Consider the following 26,020-nt stretch of genomic DNA (forward strand, 5'->3'; position numbering starts at 1 on the left):
GCCAATTTTTAATGAGCAATGCATTGAAGTGTTATGGAGAATGGGCAGGAACGTGGAATTGAGGCTGAGATGGGATCTGCCACGATTACATTGAAGGCAGAGCAGGCTCAAGGGGCAGAATGGCCTAGTGTTCCTAGTTCTCACATTCTTTATCGGTGAAGCATCAATTCAAGGAGTAGCTGATGACTGGGACGTTTCAGCTACCAGTATTCACATCAAGCACATAAAGGCCTGATACATCCTGAATTAGACAGAGAATGGTTCATAACCCACAGCTTCAGAGTAAAAAGCTTTCTAACTTAAAACCTAACTTTTCAACTTCCTCCACTTCTGAGCAGCTTCTGCATCCTTATAAATTTCAGATGAATTATTTTTAAAATCAAGAAAAATTGTGTTTAACCTACTGTAATAAGTCTTCAGAGGCAGACGTCCCTTCACCAAAATTCCTTTATTTGCGATTCCAACAGCAGTACACAGAGCGCTAAAAGTCAACAGTTTACCTTTTGGAGGGCCAGAGGAACAGACCCTCCCGGTTAAATACAAGGAAAAGACTCCCTGATTGGCCCATCAATTGGATCCTTAATCAGGGAATTCACATTCCAATAGGCCAATCTCAATGGCCTGACTGAAGTTATTACAACAACCCAATTTTATTTCAAAAAGGAAGTTTGGGGACGTTTATAAGAAGAAGATTGCAGCACTTTAGTTATGTTGTGGCTACAATGGCATCATCAAGAGATCCGAGGCTGTGTTAGGAATAGAAGGTATTTCCTGATAAGACAAATTCAGCTGTGGGAGTTTGCAACCCTGGTCTGCCCTGGAACTGCTCACATGTTTACACCTTGGCTTCTAGAAGATTCTGCCTGAGAGAGGCCTCCAATCTCAGGTGTGATCACTCGCTCTGAGTTTCCATTGGTTGCCCAAGTCAGGTGACTCTCCTCTGCTGTGCTGTCTTAAAGAGACAGACCCCATATACACAACACTTTACACTGGTCTGACATAAAAACCAGCTCCTGATGATGACTGTGTGTTAATTGTGCTTCCCTTGTGCAATCAGTATCTGGTGCTAATAGACCATAGAACAGTACAGCACAGAAACAGGCCCTTCAGCCCATGATGTTGTGCCGAACATGACGCCAAATTGAACTAATCCCTTCTGCCTATCCTTGATCCATATCCCACTATTCCTTGCATATTCGTGTGCTTATCTAAAAGCTCCATATCTGCCTCCACCACCACCTCTGGCAGCACGGTCCAGACACCTACCATCCTCTGTGTAAAAATTGCCCCTCCTATCTCTTTTGAATTTTCTCCCTCTCACCTCAAACGCATGCCTCCTAGCATTAGCCGTTACAATTCTGAAAAAAAGATTCTGAGTCTGACTCTCAACCCTATCTGTGCCTCTCATAATTTTATAGACTTCTATCAGGTCTCCCTTCAGCCTCTGCTGCTCCAGAGAAAACAATCCTAGTTTGTCCAGCCTATCCTTCTAGCTCATACCCTCTAATCCAGGCAGCATCCTGGTAAACCTCTTCTGCACACTCGCCAAAGCCTCCACATCCTTCCTTGTAATGTGGTGATCAGAATTAAACGCAATACTCTAAGTGCGACCTAACCAACGTTTTATAAGCTCTGCAAAGCTTGTTAAACCTTTACGCAACTGTAAGAGTTATATCCGTAATGATTCTCCTCATCTTTATTAAAAATAGTGGAATAATACAGATTAACAAGTTACAGATATGAGAAGCTTACCTTGTAACTTTGAATATTGACGGATATCTACTTTATTGTTTGGAACCTGGTAATGTTACAACAGAATCATTACCAACTGGTTGCTGAATTTAATCTCCCGACACTTGGCGCTACACTACAGAGGAGCGCAACCGTTACACTTCATAATAGAGCTCTCAACAAGGCATGTTATTGCCTTTCTGGGTTCCTCTGTTGCTGGTACCTCCTATACTGCGTCTGAATTGTTACAGCGGCTCTCTCTGCGTTGAGTTGTGTCAAACTGTTTCCTCCTGGCGCACCTAAAGGAATAAAGTGAAAATATACTTTATTTATAAGCAAAACGATTTCCATTCATCGTAACTTGCGCCCGAACTTCAGCTTGACGCAGCATGCTGAAGATGGTGGCACAGTGGTTAGCACTGCTGCCTCACGGTGCCAGGGACCCGGGTTTGATTCCAGCCTCGGGTCACTGTCTATGTGGAGTCTGCATGTTCTCCCCCTGTGTTTGCGTGGGTTTTCTCCAGTTTCCTCCCACAGTCCAAAGGCGTGTTGGTTAGGTTCATTTAGCCATGCCAAATTCTCCCTCAGTGTACCCGAGCAGGCGCTGGAGTGTGGCGACTAGGGGATTTTCACAGAAACTTCATTGCAGTGTTAATGTAAGTCTACTTGTGACACTAATAAATAAATATTAAAAGATGCCAAAGGACCTAATAAACAAGTGAAAATGCTGGAAGTACTCAGCAGATCTGGCAGCAGAAACAGAGTTAACATAGAAACTAGATTCAGGAGTAGGCTATTTGGCCCTCTGAGCCTGCTCCACCATTCATTATGATCATAGAACCCTACAGTGCAGAAACAGGCCCTTCGGCCCATCGAGTCTGCACCGACCACAATCCCACCCAGGCCCTATCCCCCACATCCTTACACATTTACTCACTAAGCCCTCTAACCTACACACCCCAGGATACTAAGGGGCAATTTTAGTATGGTCAAGCAACCTAACCCGCACATCTTTGGACTGTGGGAGGAAACCAGAGCACCCGGAGGAAACCCACACAGACACGAGGAGAATGTGCAAACTCCACACAGACAGTGTCCCAAGCCGGGAATTGAACCCAGGACCCTGGAGCTGTGAAGCAGCAGTGCTAACCACTGTGCTACCGTGCCGCCCATGATCATGGCTGATCATCGAATTCAATATTCTGATCCCTCCACTTTCCCCCCATATCCTTTGCTCCCTTTAGCCCCAAGAATTATATCTAATATCGCCTAGTGTTTTAAGTCGAGGATCCTTCATCAGAGTCAGGGGATAGGGGCAGCCAAGTGGCACAGTAGTTGGCACTGCTGTCTCACAGCACAGGGACACATGTTCGATTCCTGGCTTGGGTCACTGTCTGTGCTGACTCTGCACGTTCTCCCCGTATCCGTGCGGGTTACCTCCGGGTGCTCCAGTTTCCTCCCACCATCCGAAAGATGTGCGGGTTAGGTGCATTGGCCGTGCTAAATTCTCCCTCAGTGGATCTGAACAGGCGCCAAAGTGTGGCGGCTAGGGGAATTTCACAGTAACTTCATCGCAGTGTAAGCTGACTTGTGACTGATAAATAAACTTTAAAACTTTATTAGAGACCAAACAGTTTCCAAGTGGAGTGTGGAGTTAGGCAGAGGGTTGGCGGAGAAAAGAGCGAAAAGGAAAGTTGGTAACGGGACAGTAAAAAAACAAAGAGTAAATCTAGAGGAGGTGCAAAGAGCAAAACTAGAACCCAATATCCAATCATTTTTGAACAGCTGCGTCTGTTGCCAATGCAGTGCGTGCGCTGTTGTTCCATTTACTCCATAAGGTCATCTGGAGGAATGGAGGAGGTACTGGCCAGGTCAAAAATAATGGAAAATAAACTGAAACTGTAGTGGAGGTTCTGCCAAAAATAACCCTAAGTGCCTAATTTGCATAAAAATGAGTAAATGCCGCATATTTTTAGCATAACATTCAGATTGAATCTCCCTAACTCTGAGCACTGCAGAGTGCCCTAGTGAGATTCAGACTGAAAATCTGTGGGCGGTGTCTATTCCGACTGGGGAGACTGGCAGTATAGCACTGAGCAGGCCACTGTGCATGCATCGAGCTATCAGAGCGGAGATTGGTGCATGTGCAGTATTCCCACACTGCCGGCCCCCCGATCACTGGCCAGCCCCGTGACCCTGCATCACTGCCCCTCCAACTCCCACCCACCCCCCCCCCCAATCACTGACCTATCCAGGCAAACCCCGACATCCCCACCCCCACCAACACTGATCTCTCTGACCTGCAACATTCCCTCCCCCCCCCAACAGTCCCAATCCTCCCCCTCTCCCATCCCCTGACAGCCCCCTCCCCCACTCCCCGCCAACCCCACCCAGATGGCCAGCCCCGTTCACCCACTTCGCTCCCTCTGCACCACTTGGCAGAATGGCAGTGGTGCCTCCACCCCCATCAATCGCCCCCTCCCACAGGCCCCACATCAATAGGTTCTAACTCTTTGGCCCCAACCTCTTGACAGAAGCTTGATGGGCAGTGCCGGGGGCCAGACTGGCATTACCATGTTGGCAATGGCCAGGGGGCAACCCCCTTAACACTGTTCTCTTGGGTGGGTCTTCATGGCCTCTGTTCTGTGCAGCAGGGTTGGATCAAGGGACATGGGGAGGAAGGGAGAGTCAAGATATTGAATTCGATGATCAGCCGTGACCAGAATGAATGATGGAGCCAACCCAAAGGGCAGAATGGCCTTCTCCTGCTTCTAGTTTGAGGTTTAATTATTTGTCACAAGTAAAGCTTACATTAATACTGCAATGAAGTTACTGTGCAATTCCCCTAGTCGCCACATTCAGACACCTGTTTGGGTCAATGCATCTAACTAGCACGTCTTTCAGACTGTGGGAGGAAACCAGAGCACCCAGAGGAAACCCATGCAGACATGGGGAGAACGTGCAGACTCCACGCAGACAGTGACCCAAGCTAGGAATCGAACCGGGGTCCCTGGCGCTGTGAGACAACAGTGTTAACCATTGGCTGCCCTATGTTTCTATGATAAAGGGACACCAAACCAAAGTATTAACTCTGATTCTTGCTCCACAGACGCTGCCTGACCTGGTGAGTGTTTGCCACAACTTCAGCTGTTCATTTCACAATTTAAGGGTTACCCTGACTATGGGCAGGGTTTTTCACTCTCTCCGGGCGTGTTTGGCAGCGATGGGAGTTGAGGCACGACTCGCTGGTGGTGGGATCTAATGGTCCGGATGTTGGCAACAGGCTTCCCCTTTCAACGCACCTCTCACCGGTGGGAAACTCACGATGGGGATGCACCGTTGGCGGGACAGAAAGATCCGGCCTTCGGGAACGGCAGCAGGATATTGGCGTATAATTTTTAAAATTTACTGTTCTCATTTTCTTCCATTTGCTCACTCTGTGCCACCTCATCCAGGAGACTGGAACTTGTAAACGCTTCCAACTCATCACGCTGTGCTCCTCATCGATTGCACCAGGAGGAGGCGATGCTGAGTGATATCAGGTGGATTCTTCAAACGTGAGACACCAACCATCACACGGCCTCAGCGGAGTGAGGTCTTGGTCCAGTGGCAGGGGTATAAAGTTGAAAGTTTATTTATTATGTCACAAGCAGGCTTACATTAACACTGCAATGAATTTATTGTGAAATCTCCTAGTCGCCACACTCCGGTGCCTGTTCGGGTACACTGGGGGGAGAACTTAGCACGGCCAATGCAGCTAATCAGCACATCTTTCTGACTGTGGGAGAAAACCGAAGCATCCGGAGGAAAACCCACGCAGACACAGGGAGGCTCAGCACAGACAGTGACCCAAGCCAGATCAGAGATGACCACACTCTGCTGTAATGTGGTAACTCCTAATCATGGTAGACAGTTGGTTCCTGCCCAGGTGCAGAGACCAGCCTGGTAAGCAGCTAAAAGTGGAAAAGCTAACTTCCTTGGCTAGTTTTCTCTTGAATATCTGGATCAAAGATTGACAATCAATTTCCCTACCTCCCAATGCCTGAACTGACTGAACATAAGTATCAGCAGGATCAGAGTTTTACAACATGGAAACGAGCCCTTCAGCCCAACTTGTCCATGCCACCCAGTTTTTAACCATTAAGCTAGTCCTAATTGCCCGTATTTGACCCATATCCCTTCATCCCCATCTCACCCACATAACTGTTTAAATGCTTCTTAAAGTGGGCCTGCCTCTACTACTGCCTCTGGCAGCCTAGTCGAGACACGCATCACTGTGTGTGAAAAAACTGCCCCCTGGAACTTTCATACCTTTCCCCTCTCACCTTAAACCTACGTCCTCTAGTTTTAGACTCCCTTATCTAAACCCATCACTATTTTACAGACTTCTATAAGACCTCAATTGACCCGAACAGGTGCCAGAACGTGGCGACTAGGGGAATTTCACAGTAACTTCATTTGCACTGTTAATGTAAGCGTTACTTGTGACTACTAAATAAATAACATTTTTTATAAACTTTAAGATCGCCCCCAAGACGCCTACACTCCAGGGAAAAAGTTTGACAAGATGCCTCACAAGAGGTTATTGCAGAAGGTCAGGGGACATGGAGTTGGGGGTAGGGTGTTAGCGTGGATAGAGGATTGGTTGTCAAATAGGAGGCAGAGAGTGGGGGTCAATGGGTGCTATTCGGATTGGCGGTTGGTGACTAGTGGAGTGCCCCAGGGGTCGGTTCTGGGGCCTCAGCTATTTACCATTTATATAGATGATCTGGAGGAGGGAACCGAGTGTATGGTGTCGAAATTTGCTGATGACACCAAGATTGGTGGAACGGCAAATTGCGCAGAGGGTGTGGAGAGTCTACAGAAGGATTTAGATAGGCTGGGCGAATGGGCCAGGAACTGGCAAATGGAATTTAGTGTTGGCAAGTGCGAGGTGGTCCACTTTGGTAGAAATAAAAGTAGGAAGGATTATTACTTACGTGGCGAAAAACTGCAGCAGGCAACGGTGCAGAGGGACCTCGGGGTCCTTGTGCATGAGTCGCAAAAACCCAGCCTGCAGGTGCAGCAGGTGGTCAGGAAGGCGAATGGGATGCTGGCCTTCATTGCGAGGGGGATTGAATATAAAAGTAGGGAGGTCTTGCTGCGGCTGTATAGGGCATTGGTGAGGCCGCAGCTGGAGTACTGTGTGCAGTTTTGGGCGCCGTACTTACGCAAGGATATTTTGGCCTTGGAGGGAGTGCAGAGGGGGTTTACTAGGCTGATACCGGAGTTGAAGGAGTTGAGCTATGAGGAGAGGCTGAATAAACTAGGCTTGTACTCGTTAGAGTTTAGAAGAATGAGGGGAGATCTCATTGAGACGTATAAGATGATGAATGGGATGGATAGGATAGAGGTGGAGAGACTCTTCCCACTCAGAAAGGACAGTAGGACTAGAGGGCACAGCCTCAAGATAAAGGGGGGGCGGTTTAGAACGGAGTTGAGGAGGAACTTCTTCACTCAAAGGGTGGTGAATCTCTGGAATTCTCTGCCCATTGAAGTGGTGGAGGCTACCTCGCTAAATATTTTTAAGACGCGGGTTGATGGGTTTTTGATAAGCGAGGGGATTAAGGGTTATGGGGAGAGGGCGGGAATGTGGAACTGAGCCACGACAGATCAGCCATGATCTTATTGAATGGCGGGGCAGGCTCGAAGGGCTAGATGGCCTACTCCTGCTCCTATTTCTTATGTTCTTAAAAAAGTCCCAGTCTATCCAGTCTCTCCTTATAACTCAAACCATCAAGTCCCAGGAAGAATCCTAGTAAATCCTTTCCGCACAAGATTGGAACTCCTTTGCCGAGACTCTAATGCAGTACAATCCCATCTCTTTCATAAACACATCGAACAGCTGTTGAGCATGTCACACTGAAAAGTAGTTGGGAGAAGAAAGCACGTCTGTACTCCATTACAAAACCGGCCACTTCCATCCAGCGATTGGCAATGTACTTCTGAGGATCTGTTATTATCTTTCCATTTTAGTACATCTCAGTCAATCTCTCTCACTCTCGCACTAAACATCACCAGAGGCATCTGCGTGTGATTAAAAACACTATTTATCCACCGGGGAAAGTGATTTCATTCAGGTCAGGCCATTTCTACAGATATTGAATAAGCAGCCTGTATTTATGATGGATTTTTCCTTCAAATATGATGCGAAGCACTTAGAAAAGTTTAAATTAATCATCTTTGCAACATTGCATGCCTTCTGTTTCAACGTGATGCCATCCTTAACCTCCTGGAGGCAATTCTCCAGGGCCATTATCCCCAGGAATCCTCCTGGTCCGTTCAATCAGACGAGGGGTTAAATCTTGCTGATTTTTGCCGAGTATCCAACCCATCGCCAGTCCTCTTGCCTCGGTCAGACCAGAGCAGGAGGTATCCTGAGCCCTGCTGATTTTAATACTTTGAAATGTAGTCACCATGTTTGAGGCTGTATTCTCCAGCCCACCAGTATGCAACCCCCTCAAGGGATCTTCGAGTTGGGTATGGTGGGGGAGTGGTGGGCTGATAGGAAGGTGTTGATCTCAGAGCTTTCCCTGGGATGGGTATCTATGGGCGGCACAGTGGTTAGCACTGCTGCCTTACAACACCAGGGGCCCGGGTTCGATTCCCAGTTTGGGTCACTGTCTATGTGGAGTCTGCACGTTCTTCCCGTGTCTGCGTGGGTTTCCTCCGGATGCCCCGGTTTCCTCTCACAATCTGAAAGACATGCTGGTTCGGGTTCATTAGCCATGCTAAATTCTCCTTCAGTGTACCCAGGCATCAGAGTGTGGTGACTAGGGGATTTTCACAGTAACTTCATTACAGTGTTAATGTAAGCCTACTTGTGATACTAATAAAGAAACTCATGGCTAGACTTCTCCTTCTTGCCCAGGGAATCATGGAAATCACTCTTGAAGATGATGATTCCAGGCAACTTTCTGGTTAAAATCTTCATTATTGTCTTTGTTCTGTAAAACTTTTGAAGTGTCCTATCCACTTCAAAATCTATGTCCCCTGAACACCTGGAATTCTTCAAAATAACAGCAGCACTCCATTCTACAGTAAGGAATGTCCCTGGTTGACTGCAGATGCCCAGGTGTTACCAGACGTCTCTGAAGTACTTTGAGTGACAGGAAATGTCAATTTCACGAGGGAGATCCCCTCACTTTCTCTTATAAGCCGCAGGTGTTCCGAAACCTTTTTGAAGCACTTCTGATTGAAAGGAGCTTTGAATTTCCCTGGGGGGGATCCCTCTTTCTAATTTGAATCAGCCCGAGCTGCTCTGAAATCTCTTAGAACTGTTTTGATTGACAGCTCCAGGGCAGATCAAGGAGGAGATTAGCTGACGTTTGTTTATACTAAGAACTGATGGTTCATTGGCTGCTAAAACCTTTCCTGACTGACAGCTCCAGGGCAGATCAAACAGTTGGTACAATCAGTTCATACTCCATAATGTCTGAAGTGCTTCCTGTTTCGAAACGTTGAAATTTCTAACAGTAATCTTTTTAAACAGGCTTTCTTTTTGATCTACTCATGTGAGCAGCTGCTGGTTCTAACCAGTTATTTTTCAACAGGCTTTCTCTTTGATCTGAAGACCTTCCTAGCAAGATTAAGTGCAGTGTCCTTTTCAACCTCTTATGCCAGAACAGCTTGCCTGTACTGGAGGTTGCTTTCCATCATAGAAGAAGCTGGTATAGCTCAGAGATTTTCCTTCAAGGAGTCCTCAATGAGGACCTTCCAATAGACAACATTTATTTCTCTAGGTAGGTATAATGAGCACATTGGAGGGCCGGGGGGGGGGGACTGGGCTCAGAGGACTTTGGAGCCCCGTGTGGTCAGCTACCTGGCTGGACAGTGCCCTGGCTCTATTCCCTTCTACTCTGCCAATCTACCCTGGCAGTGATGCCAGGTTGGCATTACCAAGCAGGTGGAGCTGAACAGGTGGGATCTGAAAAGGGGCAGCACCAAAAGCAACATAAGTGTCTCCCTTGTGGGGGGTGGGCGTCGGGTGATGAGGCCTCTGACTGCAGGGAGAGGTCAGGTCACCTTCATGCCTGCATAACTGGGTTGAGGCTGATCTGAGATTCCTACGTTGTTGGGGGTAGGTCGCCCTTCTGTGGTGAAGAGTTGGGGATGATCCCCTTGTCTGCAGGGAGGTTGCAATGTCGATGAGGGGGGCCTGGATCTGCACTCTGAGATCACGGTGCCCTTTAGAAATGGTGCCCTGATCTCCATGAAGCCAGCATGTTTCACATTAGGGATTTCTTTTGCAATTAAAGAGTGGTTGAATCCCACCTGATTGGCACTGCGCCCATCAGTAAGAAACACACCAATTTTCCCACTGCCAGCAGAACTTTGATTTTTTTTGGGAGAATCATGGACCCTGAATTAACCAGGGATGGTTCATCCTCCTTACCAGGGCTGTCTCAATGGAATATATCTTTGTCAACCATTATGGGATATCCACTTGTGTTCAAAACCATGAAATGTCTGGGCACAGTCAATAGGGAGAATGTTTCCATTGGTCTTTGGAGAGGGTACAGAAAAGATTTACTAGGATGTTGCCTGGTATGGAGGGCATTAGCTATGAGGAGAGGTTGGAGAAACTTTGTTTGTTCTCACTGGAACAACGAAGGTTGAGGAGCGACCTAATCAAAGTCTATAAGATTATGAGGGGCATGAATAGAGTGGATAGTAAGAAGATCTTTTTCCCAGAGTGGAAGAGTCAACTACTAGGGGGGCATAGGTTTAAGGTGTGAGGGGCAAGGTTTAAAGGAGATGTACGAGGCAAGTTTTTTTACACAGAGGGTGGTGGGTGGCTGGAACTCGCTGCCAGGGGAGGTAATGGAAGCAGATACGACAGTGACTTTTAAGGGGTGTCTTGACAAATAAATGAAAAGATGGAAATAGAGGGATATGGTCCTGGAAGGGTGAGGGAGTTTTAGTTCAGATGGGTAGCATGGTCGGTGCAGGCTTGGAGGGTTGAAGAGCCTGTTTCTCTGCTGTAATTTTCTTTGTTCTAGAGTCAAGAGCCAGCGGGCATCAATCTAAGGTGAGTGGCAGAAAGACCACCAACAACATAGAGGAAAACTTGCATCAATAGATGTTGTCATCAAAAATGATGAGCTTTGGTTTAAATGTCACCATCGTGGTTAACCTCAGCCAGTACAGGAATTCAACCCATGAGGTTGGCGTAACTCTGCATCCCGAATCAGAGTGAATAAACATACTTCCATTAGCAGAAATAACAAAAGGGAATAGATTAAAAGTAGTTTATTTATTAGTCACAAGCAAGGCTTACATTAACACTGCAATGAAGTTACTGTGAAATTCCCCTAGTCATCATACTCCAGAGCCTGTTCGGGTCAATGCAACTAACCAGCACGTCTTTCAGAATGTGGGAGGAAACTGGAGCAAACCCACGCAGACACGTGGAGCAGGTGCATCTCCACACAGACAGTGACCCAAGCCGGCAATCAAACCTGGGTCCCTGGCGCTGTGAAGCAGCAGTGCTAACTAGCGTGCCACTGTGCCGCGCACAAAAGTTGTTAGTAGAAGGATTAGAGGAGAGCCGAGTGTCTGGAACTTACTGCCTGAAGCAGTGGTAGAGACAGAAATACTCAGTTTAAAAAGTAGCAGGATATACACTGAAGTATCTTAATTTATAAGGCTATGTGCCAAGAGTTGTAAAATGGATAAGACAGGAAAGGTCTTTTTTGACTGCTGCGGACAGAATAGGCCTGCTGCACTATCATACTATGATTGTCCCTCTTAGGTAGTTGCTAGTGGTGGCTGGGGAGAGCAAAAGCGAGGGAGGGGGTTGGAGGGGGTGGTGGTTTAGGGGCTGTGATTTCATGATTCCGGGGGAGCTGTAGTGAAAGATAGAAGCGAGACAGCCCACTCCATCCTCGATCAGTTGGTTCCCACTACACTAACAATGAAACAAGATGCCGGGAGATTCTATGTTCAAATCTACTACACCCTGGATTCCTTTCTGTTTTGATGTGGAGACTGCTTAGGAGGTATTCACTACAACCTTTTACTGTGAGGCTATGATTTTTCTTTTGTCACACAGTGACAGCTCCAAAATCATTCAGCCAAATGTATGTCCTCAGAACAGCAGTTTATAAATGACTACCAAATGATTCTCCTTTAATACTGGATCCATGTGTTTCTTCTCATACCCGCAAGCGCTAATTTTCTAAAATGCGTTGCTTGCCATAAAATAAAAATATATATAACAGCCCCCCGGGGTGAGATTGCATTTTCAAAACCCATCTTTTTACTGTAATGAGCTTCTAATTCTATCGTTTGAAATGCCAGAATATTTTGCATTGCCCGCTGTAACAATGGCTTTGAAATCTTGGGATGTCTATTACTTCTCCACGACATCAAAAATAATATCGACAATAATGACCCAGCATCAACTCCATTTCTTTGCTTCTAACAGTCAAAATAGTCACAATAATTTTTTTAAGAACTTAACATTCAATTTATCTGGCTTTTCTTTCAAAGGAGAGATTCCATGCCCCACCCCGCCTCCACCTGCTGTTGATTTAATTCGGGAAGTTAAGAATTGGAAAAATCTGCAGGAGCAGGATTAATGGATGCAATTATTGAGACATAGAGGTTTGAAGCATAGAAACAGGTCCTTCGGCCCAACTTGTCCACGCCACCCAGTTTTTAAGCACTAAGCTAGTCCCAGTTGCATGCATTTGGCCCGATCCTCCTATACCCATCTTACCAATGTAATTGTCTAAACGCTTTTGAAATGACAAACTAGCACCCGCCTCTATTACCTCTGGCAGCTCGTTCCACACATTTACCACCCTCTAAGTGAAAAAATTTGCCCCTCGGGACCCTTTGGTAGGTCTCCCCTCTCGCCTTAGACCTATGCCCTCCAGTTCTAGATTTCCCTATCTTTGGGAAAGATGTTGATATATACCCTATCTATGCCCCTCATTATTTTATAGACCTTTATAAGATAACCCCTAAGCCTCCTACACTTCAGGGAATAAAGTCCCATTCTATCCAGCCTTTCCTTCTAACTCAAACTGAAACTGGGTCAAGTGTTGGTGTCATTTCCGGTGATAGGTCTTTCAGATCCCACACATGTTTCAGCTCAGTTACTCCTCCCTGCCCCACCTGCAGAGAATTAACATTGAACATGAGCCACCAAGTCAAATTCCACTCATTCCACACACCCTCTTTTTCTATTTAAATCTTGATCTTTATGATTCTTAAAGCGTATGCAAGAGAACCCTACATTCTCAATGACTCTGTCTAAAGAAGTTTTTCCCTAACCACTCCTCCAATTCTTTTTAGATTCATGCCCTCTTGTTGTTGCCTTACTGTCACAGTGTGGATGTACATGTACTTTTAAGGATGCATATCTTAAACCGCTGTCCACCCCTGTTCACCATGAGTCAGGGTCTATGCAGGTAGAACACTGCAACAGTTGTATGCATCAGACATGTCCACATAGCCTCCCAGTTGCCGTTGCCTGTATAAAGCCTTATCTTCAAATCATGAGCCCACATTTTTGATTGTCACAGAGCAATACAGCATGGAAACAGGCCCTTCAACCCAACTGGTCCATGTCACCTATGGTGTCCTCCAGCTAGCCCCAATTGCAGAGTTTGCAGTCTGACGCACTCCTTCCATTTCTACAGGGAAGACAGAGGTCAGGGGCATGAAGATGATGTCACAGAATAGGGGCTAGGACACAACCTGGTTCAAAGATCTAAGAACAGTACAGCGCAAGAACAGGTCCTTAGGCCCACCAAGCCTGTGCCGACACATGAAGCCTCTCTAAACGAAAGACCATTTGTCTTCTTGCGGTCCATGTCCCTTTATTCTCTGCCTATTCATTTATCTGTCAAGATGCCTCTTATATATTGCTATTGTATCACTCCATTCTTCACTATTAAACTGTCGAGATGGAGCCAGACGATATGGTGCAGTGTGCGCTATCATGGAAGGAGCAAATGACACTGATAGTCTTTGATAGATAGACAACTTTGCCCAAAATCTTGTACTGTTTTGTTGGTTGACCAAGCCTTGTCAAATGATTGCTGCGTTTGTGACCCCCAAACCAATGGGGGTCAATTATCTTAGTTAGGTGAATGGCAGAATGATGCCAATGACACAGGTTCAGTAATGTTATGGCAGCTCATGGAGAGGGGTTGCCTGGTCATCTTTGTCCCGCATTTGTGGAGGGGCGGCATGGTGGTTAGCGCTGCGGCCACACGGCCCCAGGGACCTGGGTTCAATTCCACCTCCACTGTGCAGTGCATTCCAGGCACCCGTCACCCTCTGTATGAAAACCTTTCCCCGTATGTCTCTCCTAAACTTTCCCCCTCTCTCCTTAAATCTGTGCCCTCTGGTAGTTAAACATCCCTTTGTATGTCTCCGTATAAAAATGTCGGTGTCAAAGTTCATTTGATAACTCGCCTGTTGGGGCATTTTGCCATGTCGAAGGCAGTTGTTCCTTTCTGGTAAACACACATTTGTAATCATGTGGAGGCCACGTATTATTAAGGGAGAAGAGCACTGAGTGGTTATAAGATGTTTGTGCAGTCAGTTTATTTTTAACTAAATCGGTTAGACAGGGGCCCCTATCAAGTTGTATAAAAACAGAACTAGAATCAATACCAGGATATATCAATAATAGTACGTCTATTCCCAGAGAATAATGAACCTGTGGAACAGCTTGACAGCTCACGCAGTGAATACTAATTCACTCTGTTAGTTTAAGTGAGAGCTGGACCTTTTTCAGGCCGGAGATCACTTTGTGAATGGAGTTAGCACCATAAACCATTCATCAGGGTCAGAGCTCTCTCTGAGACTAATGATCGCCTAAGGGGTCGATGGGAATAATTGTTCACAATTGTCCCCCCGCTTCCCCCTCCCCAGATCCCCTGGTTTTTATCTCATTCTACACTTATCCCAGGAGATGACATTGCTTGCGGTCCTGGTGTGGAATGTTAGCATTCTGATACACAACAACTGCTTGCAATTGTATAGCAGCAGCAAAACACACCCCAAAGTGGTGTGATTATGATCTTCGCTGATCGTATTCAAATCCCTGATCCTGCCTTCCCCCTCATCCCTTGATCCCTTTAGCCCCAAGAGCTATCTCTAAGTCCTTGAATTTACACAACATTTTGGCCTCAACCATATTCTGTGACAATGAATTCCAGCATTCACCACCCTCTGGGTGAAGAAATTTCTCCTCACCTCAGTCCTAAAAGTTTATCCCGTATCCTCAAATTATGACCCCTCGTTCAGAACTCCCCCACCATTGGGAACATTCTTTCTGAATCTACCCCGTCTAATCCTGTTAGAATTTTTTAAGTTTCTCTGAAATCCCCTCTCACTCTTCTAAACTCCGGTGAATATAATCCTAATTGACTTAATCTCTCCTCATATGACAGTCCTGCCAACCCAAGAATCAGCCTGGTAAACCTTCGCTGCGCTCCCTCTATATCAACGAGGTCCTTCCTCAGATAAGAACACAAAAGCTGCACACAATACTCCCGGTGTGGCCTCACCAATGCCCTGTATAACTGCAGCAAAACATCCCTATCCTCAAATCCTCTCACTATGAAGACCAACATACCATTTGGAATCTTTTACAGCCTGCTGTATCTGTGCCCTTACTTTCAGGGACTGATGCATGAGGACACCAAGGTCTTGCTGAGTATCCACCTCTCTCAATTTACACCCATTCAGATAATAATCTGCCTTTCTATCATTGCTAGAAAAGTGAATAACCTCATATTTATCCTACATCAGCAATGCATATGCCCACTCACTCAACCTGTACAAATCATGCTGAATCATCCTCCTCACAGCTCAGCTTCCCACCGAACTTCAAAACACCAGCTTAGATAGATCAGAAATGATCAAAAAATCATCTATCTCAGTCTTGAATTCCTCTTCATCTCTGTCTTCAATTCTGTGCTTCTAATTTTAACTTGTCCCATGAGGGAAAATATTCTCTTAGCATCCACCCTGTCAAGCCTCTTCAGAATCTTTTCTGTCTAAATAAGATCACTTCTCATTTTTCTAAGTTCCAATGGGTATTGAATCATAGAATCCCTACAGTGCAGAAGAGACCATTTGGCCCATTGAGCCTGCACCAACACTCTGAGGCCCAATTCTCCACCCTAACCCTATAACCCTGCACATGATTAATCCACCTAACCTATACATCTTGGACACTAAAGAGCAATTTTAGCATGGCCAATCCATCTAATCCACACATCTTTGTGAGACTGTGGGAGGAAACCCACGCAGACACAGGGAGAACATGCAAACTCTACACACGCAGTCACCTAAAGCTGGAATCGAACCCAGGTCTCTGGCACTGTGAGGCAGCAGTGCTGACCACTGTGCCACCCTGCTGCCCTGGTTCAACTTGTTCAACCTCTCCTCATAAGGCAACCCCTTCATCCCAGGAATAAACCTAGCCAACATTTTCTGAACAGACTCCCAAATAAGGTTAAATCGGAAGAAAATTTCTTCTTTTTGCATACCTCTAGCCTGAGCTGAACTTCCACAGGGTTTGGGTTGGCAATCATAGAAATCCCACAGTGCAGAAGGAGGCCATTCAGCCCATCCCAACAACAATCCCACCCAGGCCCCACTCCCAAAACCCCCACATATTTACCCTGCCAATCCCTCCAACATACACATCCCGGGACACTAAGGGGCAATTTAGCATGGCCAATCCACCCAACCTGCACATCTTTGGATTGTGGGGAGGAAACCGGAAGGAAACCTGCACTGACACGGGGAGAAGGTGCAAACTCAAGACAGACAGTGACCCGAACCGGGAATCGAACTCAGGACCCTGGAGCTGTGAGGCAGCAGTGCTAACCCATTGTGCCACCGTGCCATCCTTCCCAATTCCTGAGTCCCCATCTGAGCTGTCATATTGGCAAACACACTGGCCTCATTATCACACACAAATTTCCAGCTTGAATTCTGAATAGCCGCCAAATTAAAATGGAAACCTACCGATCCCAGTTGTGCCCTTCAGGGAGTTAATGCTGTTTTCTCGAGATCTGTTCTTCTAAAAGAGAGGAGAGAATGAATAAGTGCACATCCCTTCAACGTAAATCTGATGTAACGAACTTCATGAATGGCAAATCTGTTGAAACCCATTTGCGTAACACATGTCTCATTGTAACATGTTAACTCCGGCTTTGCAGTATTAATGACAAAGCTACCAACTTTTTACATCATTACTGCTCTGAAACTGATAACTACACGCACAATTCAATGCTACATTCGACACATTGTCAGTGACCCCACACCTCCTCTCAGGGTGCACTGTTGAAGTTTCCCCAATTTCCAATCAATTAGAAATCACTAAATAGACCGGAATTTCAGTACCTGATTTTCAGGCTCATTTTGAAAATACACCAAAACAATATCGAGCTCGATAACATCAAAGAGAGGTCTGGGATCCTCAGTGCAGAAATTAAATAGACTGATGCATTAGGCAACATACACCTTAAGACAACCCCATAATCTGCAAGTAAAACGGAAAATGCTGGGAAATCTCAGCAGGTTTGGCAGCATCTGCAAGGAGGAACAGGGCTCTGAAATTTGCTGTAATGAAGGGGTCATCCAGACTCGAAACATTGGCTCTGTTCTCTCTCCACCGATGCTGTCAGACCCACTAAGATTTTCCAGCATTTTCTGTTTTTGATTCAGATTCCAGCATCTGCAGTAATTTGATTTTTTTCATAATCTGGAAGTTCAGCTATTGTTTTGATCAGTGTTATAACTAGTTAAGTGTTAGTATTCAATGGTCTATGATCTTCCAATGTGTCAGTCATCACTCTGTTGGTAACATTCTTGCCTCCAAGCCACAAGGTTCCATTCTCAACATCTACTTCAGGACTTGAGTATAGAAATTCCTGTGTATATTCCAGTGCGGTACTCAGGGAGTGCTGCACTGCTGGAGTGCTGCACTGTTGAGTGAGATGGCAACCTAAGACCCCTATTTTCACACAGCAAGATCCCTCAAAGAGTCATATGATAATGACCAGAGACTATGTTTGAAGTGATGCTGGTTGTAAAATTTGGCAAGGCATTATCTTGAAAAATAACAATAGAATTCTATCCGTTGTCCTGGCCAACATTTACCCCTCAATCAACATCACAAAAACAGATTATCCAGTCAATATCATATTGGTACAAGCGAGAGCTTACTCTTCACAATGTGTTTCCCACCAGTGATTACACTTAAAAATGTAATTAACTGCCTCTAAAATGGTTTCAAATCACGAACGATGAAAGATGCTATATAAATGTAAGTCTTTTCTTTTGAAGCATCTTTTAAAAATGTTATTAAAGTGTAGAGAATTAAAGTGGAGAGTTATTAAAGTGGAGAGAGATTAAAGGGCAGAAGAGATTTACAAGGATGTTGCCAGGACTCAAGGGGCTGAGTTATAGGGAGAGACTGGACAGTCTAGGACCTTGTTCTTTGGAACATAGCAGACTGAGGGGTGATCTTATAGAGGTGTATAAGATCACAAGAGGCATGGATAGGGTGAATGCGCTCAGTCTTTTTCCCAGGGTTGGGGAATCGAGAGCTAGAGAGCACAGGTTTAAGCTAAGAGGGGAAAGAATTAATGGTAACCTGAGGAGCAACTTTTTTTACACAGAGGGTGGTAGCTATATGGAATGAGCTGCCGGAGGATGTAGTTGAGGCAGGGACATTGGCAACATTTAAAAGGCATTTGGACAGATACATGGATAGGAAAGGTTTAGAGGGATATGGGCCAAATGCAGGGAAATGGGGTTAGCTTAGATGGGTATTTTGGTTGGCATGGACCAGTTTGGGCCAAAGGGCCTGTCTCTGTGCCATAGATTCTATAAGCCACTCGCAAATTCTTAATAATTTTGACTAGTCTATCTGTGTGCCTCTGAACTCTACTGTATCATATTTACTGGTTTGTGAAGATTATTGGGCAATATATGAAGATTTCCTATAGCATACTGGCCTCTCTTGCCCTCTGCCCCAAAGTACATCACCAAACCTCGGCTTTAAAATACAGAAACTCACATCTCAAAACTTTCCAACCAGAATGGTGTTAAATCTCAATGCAAAGACAGTTGAAGAAGGCTATTTGCCCTACATGGACTAATTATCCAGGAGAAAAAGAAATTGGCAGCCTAGCCCATCACAACACTTCACTGCACCATGAGGTCTCCACACCCTATCCGAAGCCCACTCCTAAGTGTTTATCAGTTCATCTTGCCATCAATTGACCTTTCATTAAGTTTACCCTACCTCACTGTTGCTGGGTCAAAGTTTTGGAACTCCCTCCCTAACAGCACAGAATGCAACAGCTCAAGAAAGTGAATCCCCCAACATTCACAAGGGTAATAGGGCATGGGCAACAAATCTTAGCCTCGCCAGTGCTACCCATATCTTGCAAATGAATAAATAAAAAGATATTTTTTTAAATACACCAGTTTAAAAATATCAACATCTTGGTCTATCATGGAGCAATGCTGCAGCTAACCCTATCTATTCCAGTATCTTATTTTTATATATTCATGTCACAAGTAGGTGTACATCAATACTGCAATGAAATTATTGTGAAAATCCCCTGATTGCCACAGTCCCCCACCCATTTGGGTACACTGAGAAAGAGTTTAGCATGGTCAATGCACCTAACCAGCATGTCTACCAGGCTGTGGGAGGAAACCAGAGCACCCAGAGGAAACCCACACAGACACGGGGAGAACATGCAAACTCCACATGGACAGTGACCCAAGTCAGCAATTGAGTCAGGCTCTCTGGCCCAATAAGGCAGCAGTGTTAACCGCTGTGCCACCATGCCCCTCCCCCACCCCGCCTTAAAAGAACCTCACATGCTCTTTGTTCGGAAGATAAGTTTATGTTTTTTCCAAGAAAAACATTTTATGGAAAACATTTCTTAATCTCCTAAAGGTTAATAAAGGACCTGGCCTCCAATCCTAGATAAATCAGCTAACTTTTGCCTCTCAGAAAGGAGTTTGCTCTTGCTTAGGATTGACAGTCTGAATTTATCATGAATGCCTCGCAAGGCCTGGGCGACTTCCTAAACAGGCCAGAGAATTCCTTCCGTCATTTTCCCTCGGCTCTGCTGTTTTCCCCCTGACGCTGGAAGGTCACATTCTTTCTGCTGGAGATGCACAGATGGTGGAAGCCACAGCGGGGATTAAGGAATTACAAATGTGTCAGCGCTGACTGGGAACTGCATCAGTCAAAGCATAAACGCAGGCTGCATGCTGGAGCCTACCTCAGCTGTTTACAGGCCTGGAAGAAGCATATTTATTATGGCGCTGCTTCGTTCAACGCTGGAGTCCACAATGTTCAAATATTGTTGAGCCAGCCCCCTTGCCCACCACCTTGTCCATCTCAGTGTGTCCAAACTAGATTAGCTTGTCTGTTGGGAGGTATATCCAGGAGCAGATTGCAAGGTTTGCGGATAGGTGGCAGAGAGAATTTCTCCTTGAGGAGAAACGCTTTATTTAATTTGCTTCAAAACGCAAAGGATCCCTTTCCCCTCCTTTCATTCCATCTTTACCTTGTGAAAAAGAAGCACAAAAATACCTCCATGTCACTCATTTGTTCAAGGGTTTAGCTAGCCCTTGAAAATGGAACAAAAGCAGCGGCACGGTGGCACCGTGGTTAGCACTGCTGCCTCACAACACCAGGGGCGCGGGTTCAATCCCAGCCTCGGATGACTGCATGTGTGGAGTTTGCACGTTCTCCCCATATATCCATGTGTTTCCTCCGGGTGCTCTGGTTTCCTCCCACTGTCCAAAGATGTGTAGGTTAGGTGGATTGATGATGGTGAATTGCCCCTTAGTGTCCCAAGGTGTGAATGTTAGGTGGATTAGCGAGATAAATGTATGGGGTTACTACGATAGGATAAGGGAGAGGGCCTGAGTAAAATGCTCTGTCAGAGAGTCAGTGCAGACTCGATGGGCTAAATGGCCTCTCCTGCACTGTAGGGATTCTGTGATTCTATGAAGTGCTCATTTGTTGTGAGCAATGATGTATGATTGGCAATGCAAAATACGTCCTTCTTGCATGTTTGAACAGATAGAAGGTCTGCAGGCTGTTTTTACTTTGTTGGCCGTGCTTTTTTACATATCAATAATCCATCTAATTTCATTCTGATCAAAGTAATTCTAACGCTTCAACTCATGGATTCTCAACAATCAGCCATAACATTGTCGCCCTTCAATAATGTCTCAACCCATTCGCTCTCAAAGGCCTCCCCTCGACTTGACTACTCCAAGGCCTGTTTACAGTCATCTTTTCACCAGCCAGCGCCAAACCCATTACTTTCCTGATTCTGGCCATTTACCGTATCGCCCTCCGACCATTATTTCACCAGATATGGCAAGAAGATGTCACAACGGTCAATGTTCGTTCCCCCAGCTAAGTGGAGAAAGTGATTCCAGTATTACCTCGTTAATCCAACTAGATCTGGTATTACGACTGACGTTCTGTATGTGCCAGGGTAGCGGCTGGTACACCCGATAGTGGAGAGGTTCCTCCTGAAACAGCCCGGCCCCGAACTTCAAGGTGACATGTGGCAAAAATGAGAGAGTGTTAAAGAGTGAGACAGAGAGCAGTAAGAATACTACGAAAAAGGATGAACAAAGGCTTTATTTAATTTGCTACAAAATGCAAAGGATCCCTCTCCCCTCCTTTCATTCCATCTTTACCTTGTTAAAAAAGAGGCACAAAAATAACTCCATGTCACTCATTAGTTCAAGGGTTAAGCTAGCCCTTGAAAATGGAACAACACCGCCCATGTTAATACCTTGGTGAGTTGTCTACCAAATCTCATAACTGCATAGTTATCCAATTTTCAGCAATGAATGCATTAGGGAAAACAAAGCCAATGGCAGAACTCTGCTTTCAATGTTATTGATGCTCCATTAGGATGATAATGTTACAGCTGTTTAAGGTGCCGATGAGGCCACACCTGGAGTACTGTGTACAGTTTTGGTCTCCCTACTTGAGAATGGATATACTGGCACTGGAGGGGGTGCAGAGGAGATTCATTAAGTTGATTCCGGAGTTGAGAGGGTTGGCTTATGAGGAGAGATTGAGTAGACTGGGACCAGACTCAGTGGAATTCAGGAGAATGAGGGGAGATCTTATGGAAACACACAAGATCATGAAGACAATAGACAAGATAGAATGGTTGCTTCCAGTGGCAGGGGAAACTAGGGGACATGGCCTCAAATTAAGGAAGAGCAGATTTAGCACTGAGTTGAGGAGGAATTTCTTCACACAAAGGGTTGTGAATCTGTGGAATTCCCTGCCCAGTGAAGCAGTTGAGGCTCCCTCATTGAATGTTTTTAAGGCAAGGATGGATAAATTTTTGAACAGTAAAGGAATTAAAGGTTATGGTGAGCGGGCAGGTAAGTGGAGCTGAGTCCAGGAAAAGATCAGCCATAATCTTATTGAATGGTGGAGCAGGCTCGAGGGGCCAGAAGGCCTACTCCTGCTCCTGGTTCTGATGTTCATTAACATGTACCAATTTTAAAATAATTTGCTTATTTTGCAAGAGTTTCTGAGTTTTTTTTAATATATTCACTGATGGGATGTGGGTGTCAGTGGCTAGGTCTGTTCAGACATGGAAAGTAGTTGAGGCCAAAATGTTGTGTGATTTCAAGAAGTAATTAGATAAAACTTTTGGGGCTAAAGGGATCAAGGGATATAGAGGGGAAGGGGGGATAATGGATATTGAATGTGATGATCAGCCATGATCAAAATGAATGGCAGAGCAGACATGAATGGCCTATTCCTGCTGCTAGTTTCTATCTTTATTGCCCCTTGAGAGGGTGGTGGTGAGCTGCCTTCTTGAATTGCTGTAGTCCATGTGGTGTAGGTACACCCACTGTGCTGTTAGGGCAGGAGCTCAGGATTCTGATCCAACGACAGCGAAGGGTAGCCAGGGTGATATATTTCCAAGTCAGGATGGTGAGTGGTGTGGAGAGGAACTTGCCGAGTAAATAATAAACACATCAGTCAACCACTGACACATATTATCCAACGGACTGGCGACTGAAACCAGAATTCATCCACTCGGTGATTTCACGCGGAAGAATGTGCAGCAGAGGGGAGAGAGGGGTTATAGATGAGTGGGGGAGGATGTACATGGAGACCATGAGGGGTTATAGGTGAGTAGGGGAGGGGTGCACATGGGGCCATGAGGGGTTATAGGTGAGTAGGGGAAGGTGTACATGGAGACCATGAGGGGTTATAGGTGAGTAGGGGAAGGTGTACATGGAGACCATGAGGGGTTATAGATGAGTAGGGGAGGATGTACATGGAGACCATGAGGGGCTTTAGGTGAGTGGGGGGGGGAGTGCACATGGGGCCTTGAGGGGCTATATGAGGTGGGTAGGGGGCATGAGGAAACATGGAAGGGACATGAGGAGTGTGTGGGGGGATGCTGAGTAGGTGTGAAGGATGAGGACTGGAAATCCTCTGTATGTTGATTTTAACCGGGGTGACATTTTGCAGCAGTTAAACATACCCCCACGCACTTATCAGACCTTCTGAACCATCCCCCAGATCAAATGGTGCGACACCAGCCCCGTCCCATTCCCTCACAATAAAAATCACTTCTTTTACAGACAGTTTTCCTTTAGGCAGGAGGAGCAAGTCGGGAATTTTTCCAACTCTCCATACCTGACTCAGGGATGAAATTCCAGGCCAATATTCCAGGCCGATTATCACTCATCAGGAGAGAAAAGGAGACAGATAGGAAACGATAGTTAGAGAATACACGAGATGAAAAGAAGAAAGGAAACTAGAAACACGGAGACAGCGTGGAAAGAGCGGAAACAGGGGAGTGAGAAAAAATACAGACACAAAAAAGCAAGAGAAACAGATACACAGAAGACCACACACCCTCTTTGCACACACATTCTCACACATACACATATGCACATACAGTCACACACAGACACATGCATGTAAACATACACATACATGCACACACACATGCACAATCACACCTACACGTAGGCACATACAGCCACACACACACACGCACACACACAGTTCTCACTCACACACAGATGCACACACACAGGTGCCAGCGCATTCACAAACACATACACATTTGCACTCACAATTATACTCAGACATACACATGTGCGCGCACACACACACACACACACACACACACACACACACACACGCACACACACGGCAGGATTTTCCAATTGTGTCGCCCCAAAACCAGAAAATCCCGCCCGAGGTTAACAGACCTTTTCTTGGTCTGCCATCGCCACCCCTCCCCCCGCCATGGCCCACTGCGATTGTTGGAAACATTCCCCCCACACTGTATCTCTCTCGCACACGTGCGCACGTGCACACACACACACACACACACACACACACACGTGCACTCAGTCACAAGTGCGTGCACACAGCCCCTCATACACACACACACACACACACGTGCACATACTCAAGGCTGTTCAGACGTCAATTTTCGCTCTTATCATGACAAAATGCCATAATTCACATGAAGAGTACTGATTGTGTAAACGAGACAAAGTCCCACACTTCTCACAATGCCATCTGCACGTCGATTTTTCAGAAAATCCAGAAAGAGTTGGGGGGGGGGGGGGGGGGGGTTCTGATTTTGTCGCACGGTAATAGTTTGATGTAACAAGCACGAGGTTAGGAGCGAGAAAGCACTTTGTGTCCATGTGCAGCACAATGGTTTTGTTTTACAATGCCTCGTACACTGCGAGGGTTCTGTCCAGCAGCAGCAAAGCACTGGCCTGCAGGGGAACTGAGGGAAGGGTCAGAAGAATCACCTGGTGCCACTCAGGCATGTGAGTGTTTGCTTTTAGAATGACCACTAGCAGAGCCAAAGACCAGGCACCATCCTGGGTACAACTGGTGCACAAAGACTCAAGAAAAGTGAACGTCAACAAAGTGGCCGGTGTGGGGGGTGCGCGAGGAGATGGTACTGCCTCAGGCGAGAAGGACAAGGGTACATGGGAACACCACCATCTGGAAGTTCTCCTCCAAGCCCCTCACCATCCTTCACCGTCACTGCATCAAAATCCTGGAAATCTCTCCTTAGCAGCACTGTGGATGTATCCACACCACATGGACTGCAGCGGTTCAAAGGTGGCTCACCACCATCTTCTCAAGGGCAATTAAGGGACTATTTCAGGGACATGGGGGTCCTTGTGCACGAATCGCAAAAACCCAGTCTGCAGGTTGGACTATGAAGAGAGATTGAATAGACTGGGTCTGTACTCGTTGGAGTTTAGAAGGCTGAGGGAGGATCTTATAGAGATGTATGAAATAATGAAGGGGATAGAGAGGGTAGAGGTAGAGAGATTCTTCCCGCTCAGAAAGGACAGCAGGACTAGAGGGCACAGCCTCAAAATAAGGGGGGGTGCAGTTTAGATCAGAGTTGAGGAGGAACTTCTTCACTCAAAGGGTGGTGAATCTCTGGAATTCTCTGCCTGTTGAAGTGGTGGAGGCTACCTCGCTGAATATATTTAAGTCACGGGTAGATAGGTTTCTGATAGACAGGGGAATTAAGGGTTATGGGGAGAAAGCGGGAAAGTGGAACTGATCCACTCCAGATCAGCCATGATCTTATTGAATGACGGAGCAGGCTCGAAGGGCTAGATGGCCTACTCCTGCTCCTATTTCTTATGTTCTTATGTAATTAAGAGTAGGTAATAAACACTGGCCCAGCCAGCGACGCCAGCATCCCACAAATGAATTTTTAAAAATGACAAATCTCCTATTTCAAGCTTACCTTTCCAATGGCCCTGGCAAAGAAGTAGAGCACTGTCATCAAAGTACCCAGCATTTTCTTGCCACTTTGTGTAATTTTCTTCCTTCTAAAGTGGTTTTGGTGACTTCCGCACAGTTGGGTGCTTCGCTGAGTGTATACAGCAGTCAGGCCAGTCCAAGCCAGGCTGCCTTAAGTCCACTAATGAGATTAGGGGCCTGATTTAGAGCCTCTGTATAATCTTTAACTGCTTGTCCTGTGTCCTTGTAATCACCCTTGGGCAGAGGTGTTACAAACAGCTCAGTGCTTGAATCAATTGTATGTGTTCAAGGCTGTAAGCAAAGGTAATGAACTGGTGCTTTTCCCATCCATTACCTGATTTTAGAGGAAGAACCTGCATCCTTAAAACCAACAATTTGTCATCAATGTGGAGTGCAGAGCTATATAACCACTTCATC

The 26,020-nt window shown here is 45.9% G+C and overlaps 1 protein-coding gene across 1 annotated transcript; it reads right to left on the reverse strand.

Annotated features, from left to right (window-relative positions):
• Positions 1-1,681: 1,681 nt before the first annotated feature.
• LOC145359887 (uncharacterized) lies at positions 1,682-25,748 on the reverse strand. Its single transcript, XM_080214724.1, has 4 exons — positions 25,587-25,748; positions 21,238-21,348; positions 16,774-16,828; positions 1,682-2,030 (listed from the first exon to the last, which is right to left on the reverse strand). Exons 1-4 carry the CDS (start codon positions 25,638-25,640, stop codon positions 1,921-1,923), a joined length of 330 nt encoding a protein of 109 aa, XP_080070850.1. The 5' UTR covers positions 25,641-25,748; the 3' UTR covers positions 1,682-1,920.
• Between the last annotated feature and the right edge of the window lie 272 nt (positions 25,749-26,020).

The sequence above is a fragment of the Carcharhinus amblyrhynchos genome, chromosome 29 (genome assembly GCF_965287045.1).
Source record: "Carcharhinus amblyrhynchos chromosome 29, sCarAmb.v2.hapA, whole genome shotgun sequence".
NCBI lineage: Eukaryota > Metazoa > Chordata > Chondrichthyes > Carcharhiniformes > Carcharhinidae > Carcharhinus > Carcharhinus amblyrhynchos.

Bases quoted from the DNA above. Each gene is read 5' to 3' on its own strand.
- LOC145359887 (XM_080214724.1), bottom strand. From the start codon at position 25,640: ATGCTGGGTACTTTGATGACAGTGCTCTACTTCTTTGCCAGGGCCATT. The intron at 21,349-25,586 runs GTAAGCTTGAAA...GTCACCTTGAAG, and splicing joins TTGCCAGGGCCATTGGAAAG to TTCGGGGCCGGGCTGTTTCA. The intron at 2,031-16,773 runs GTAGGTTTCCAT...TTATTCCTTTAG, and splicing joins GAAGGGCACAACTGGGATCG to GTGCGCCAGGAGGAAACAGT.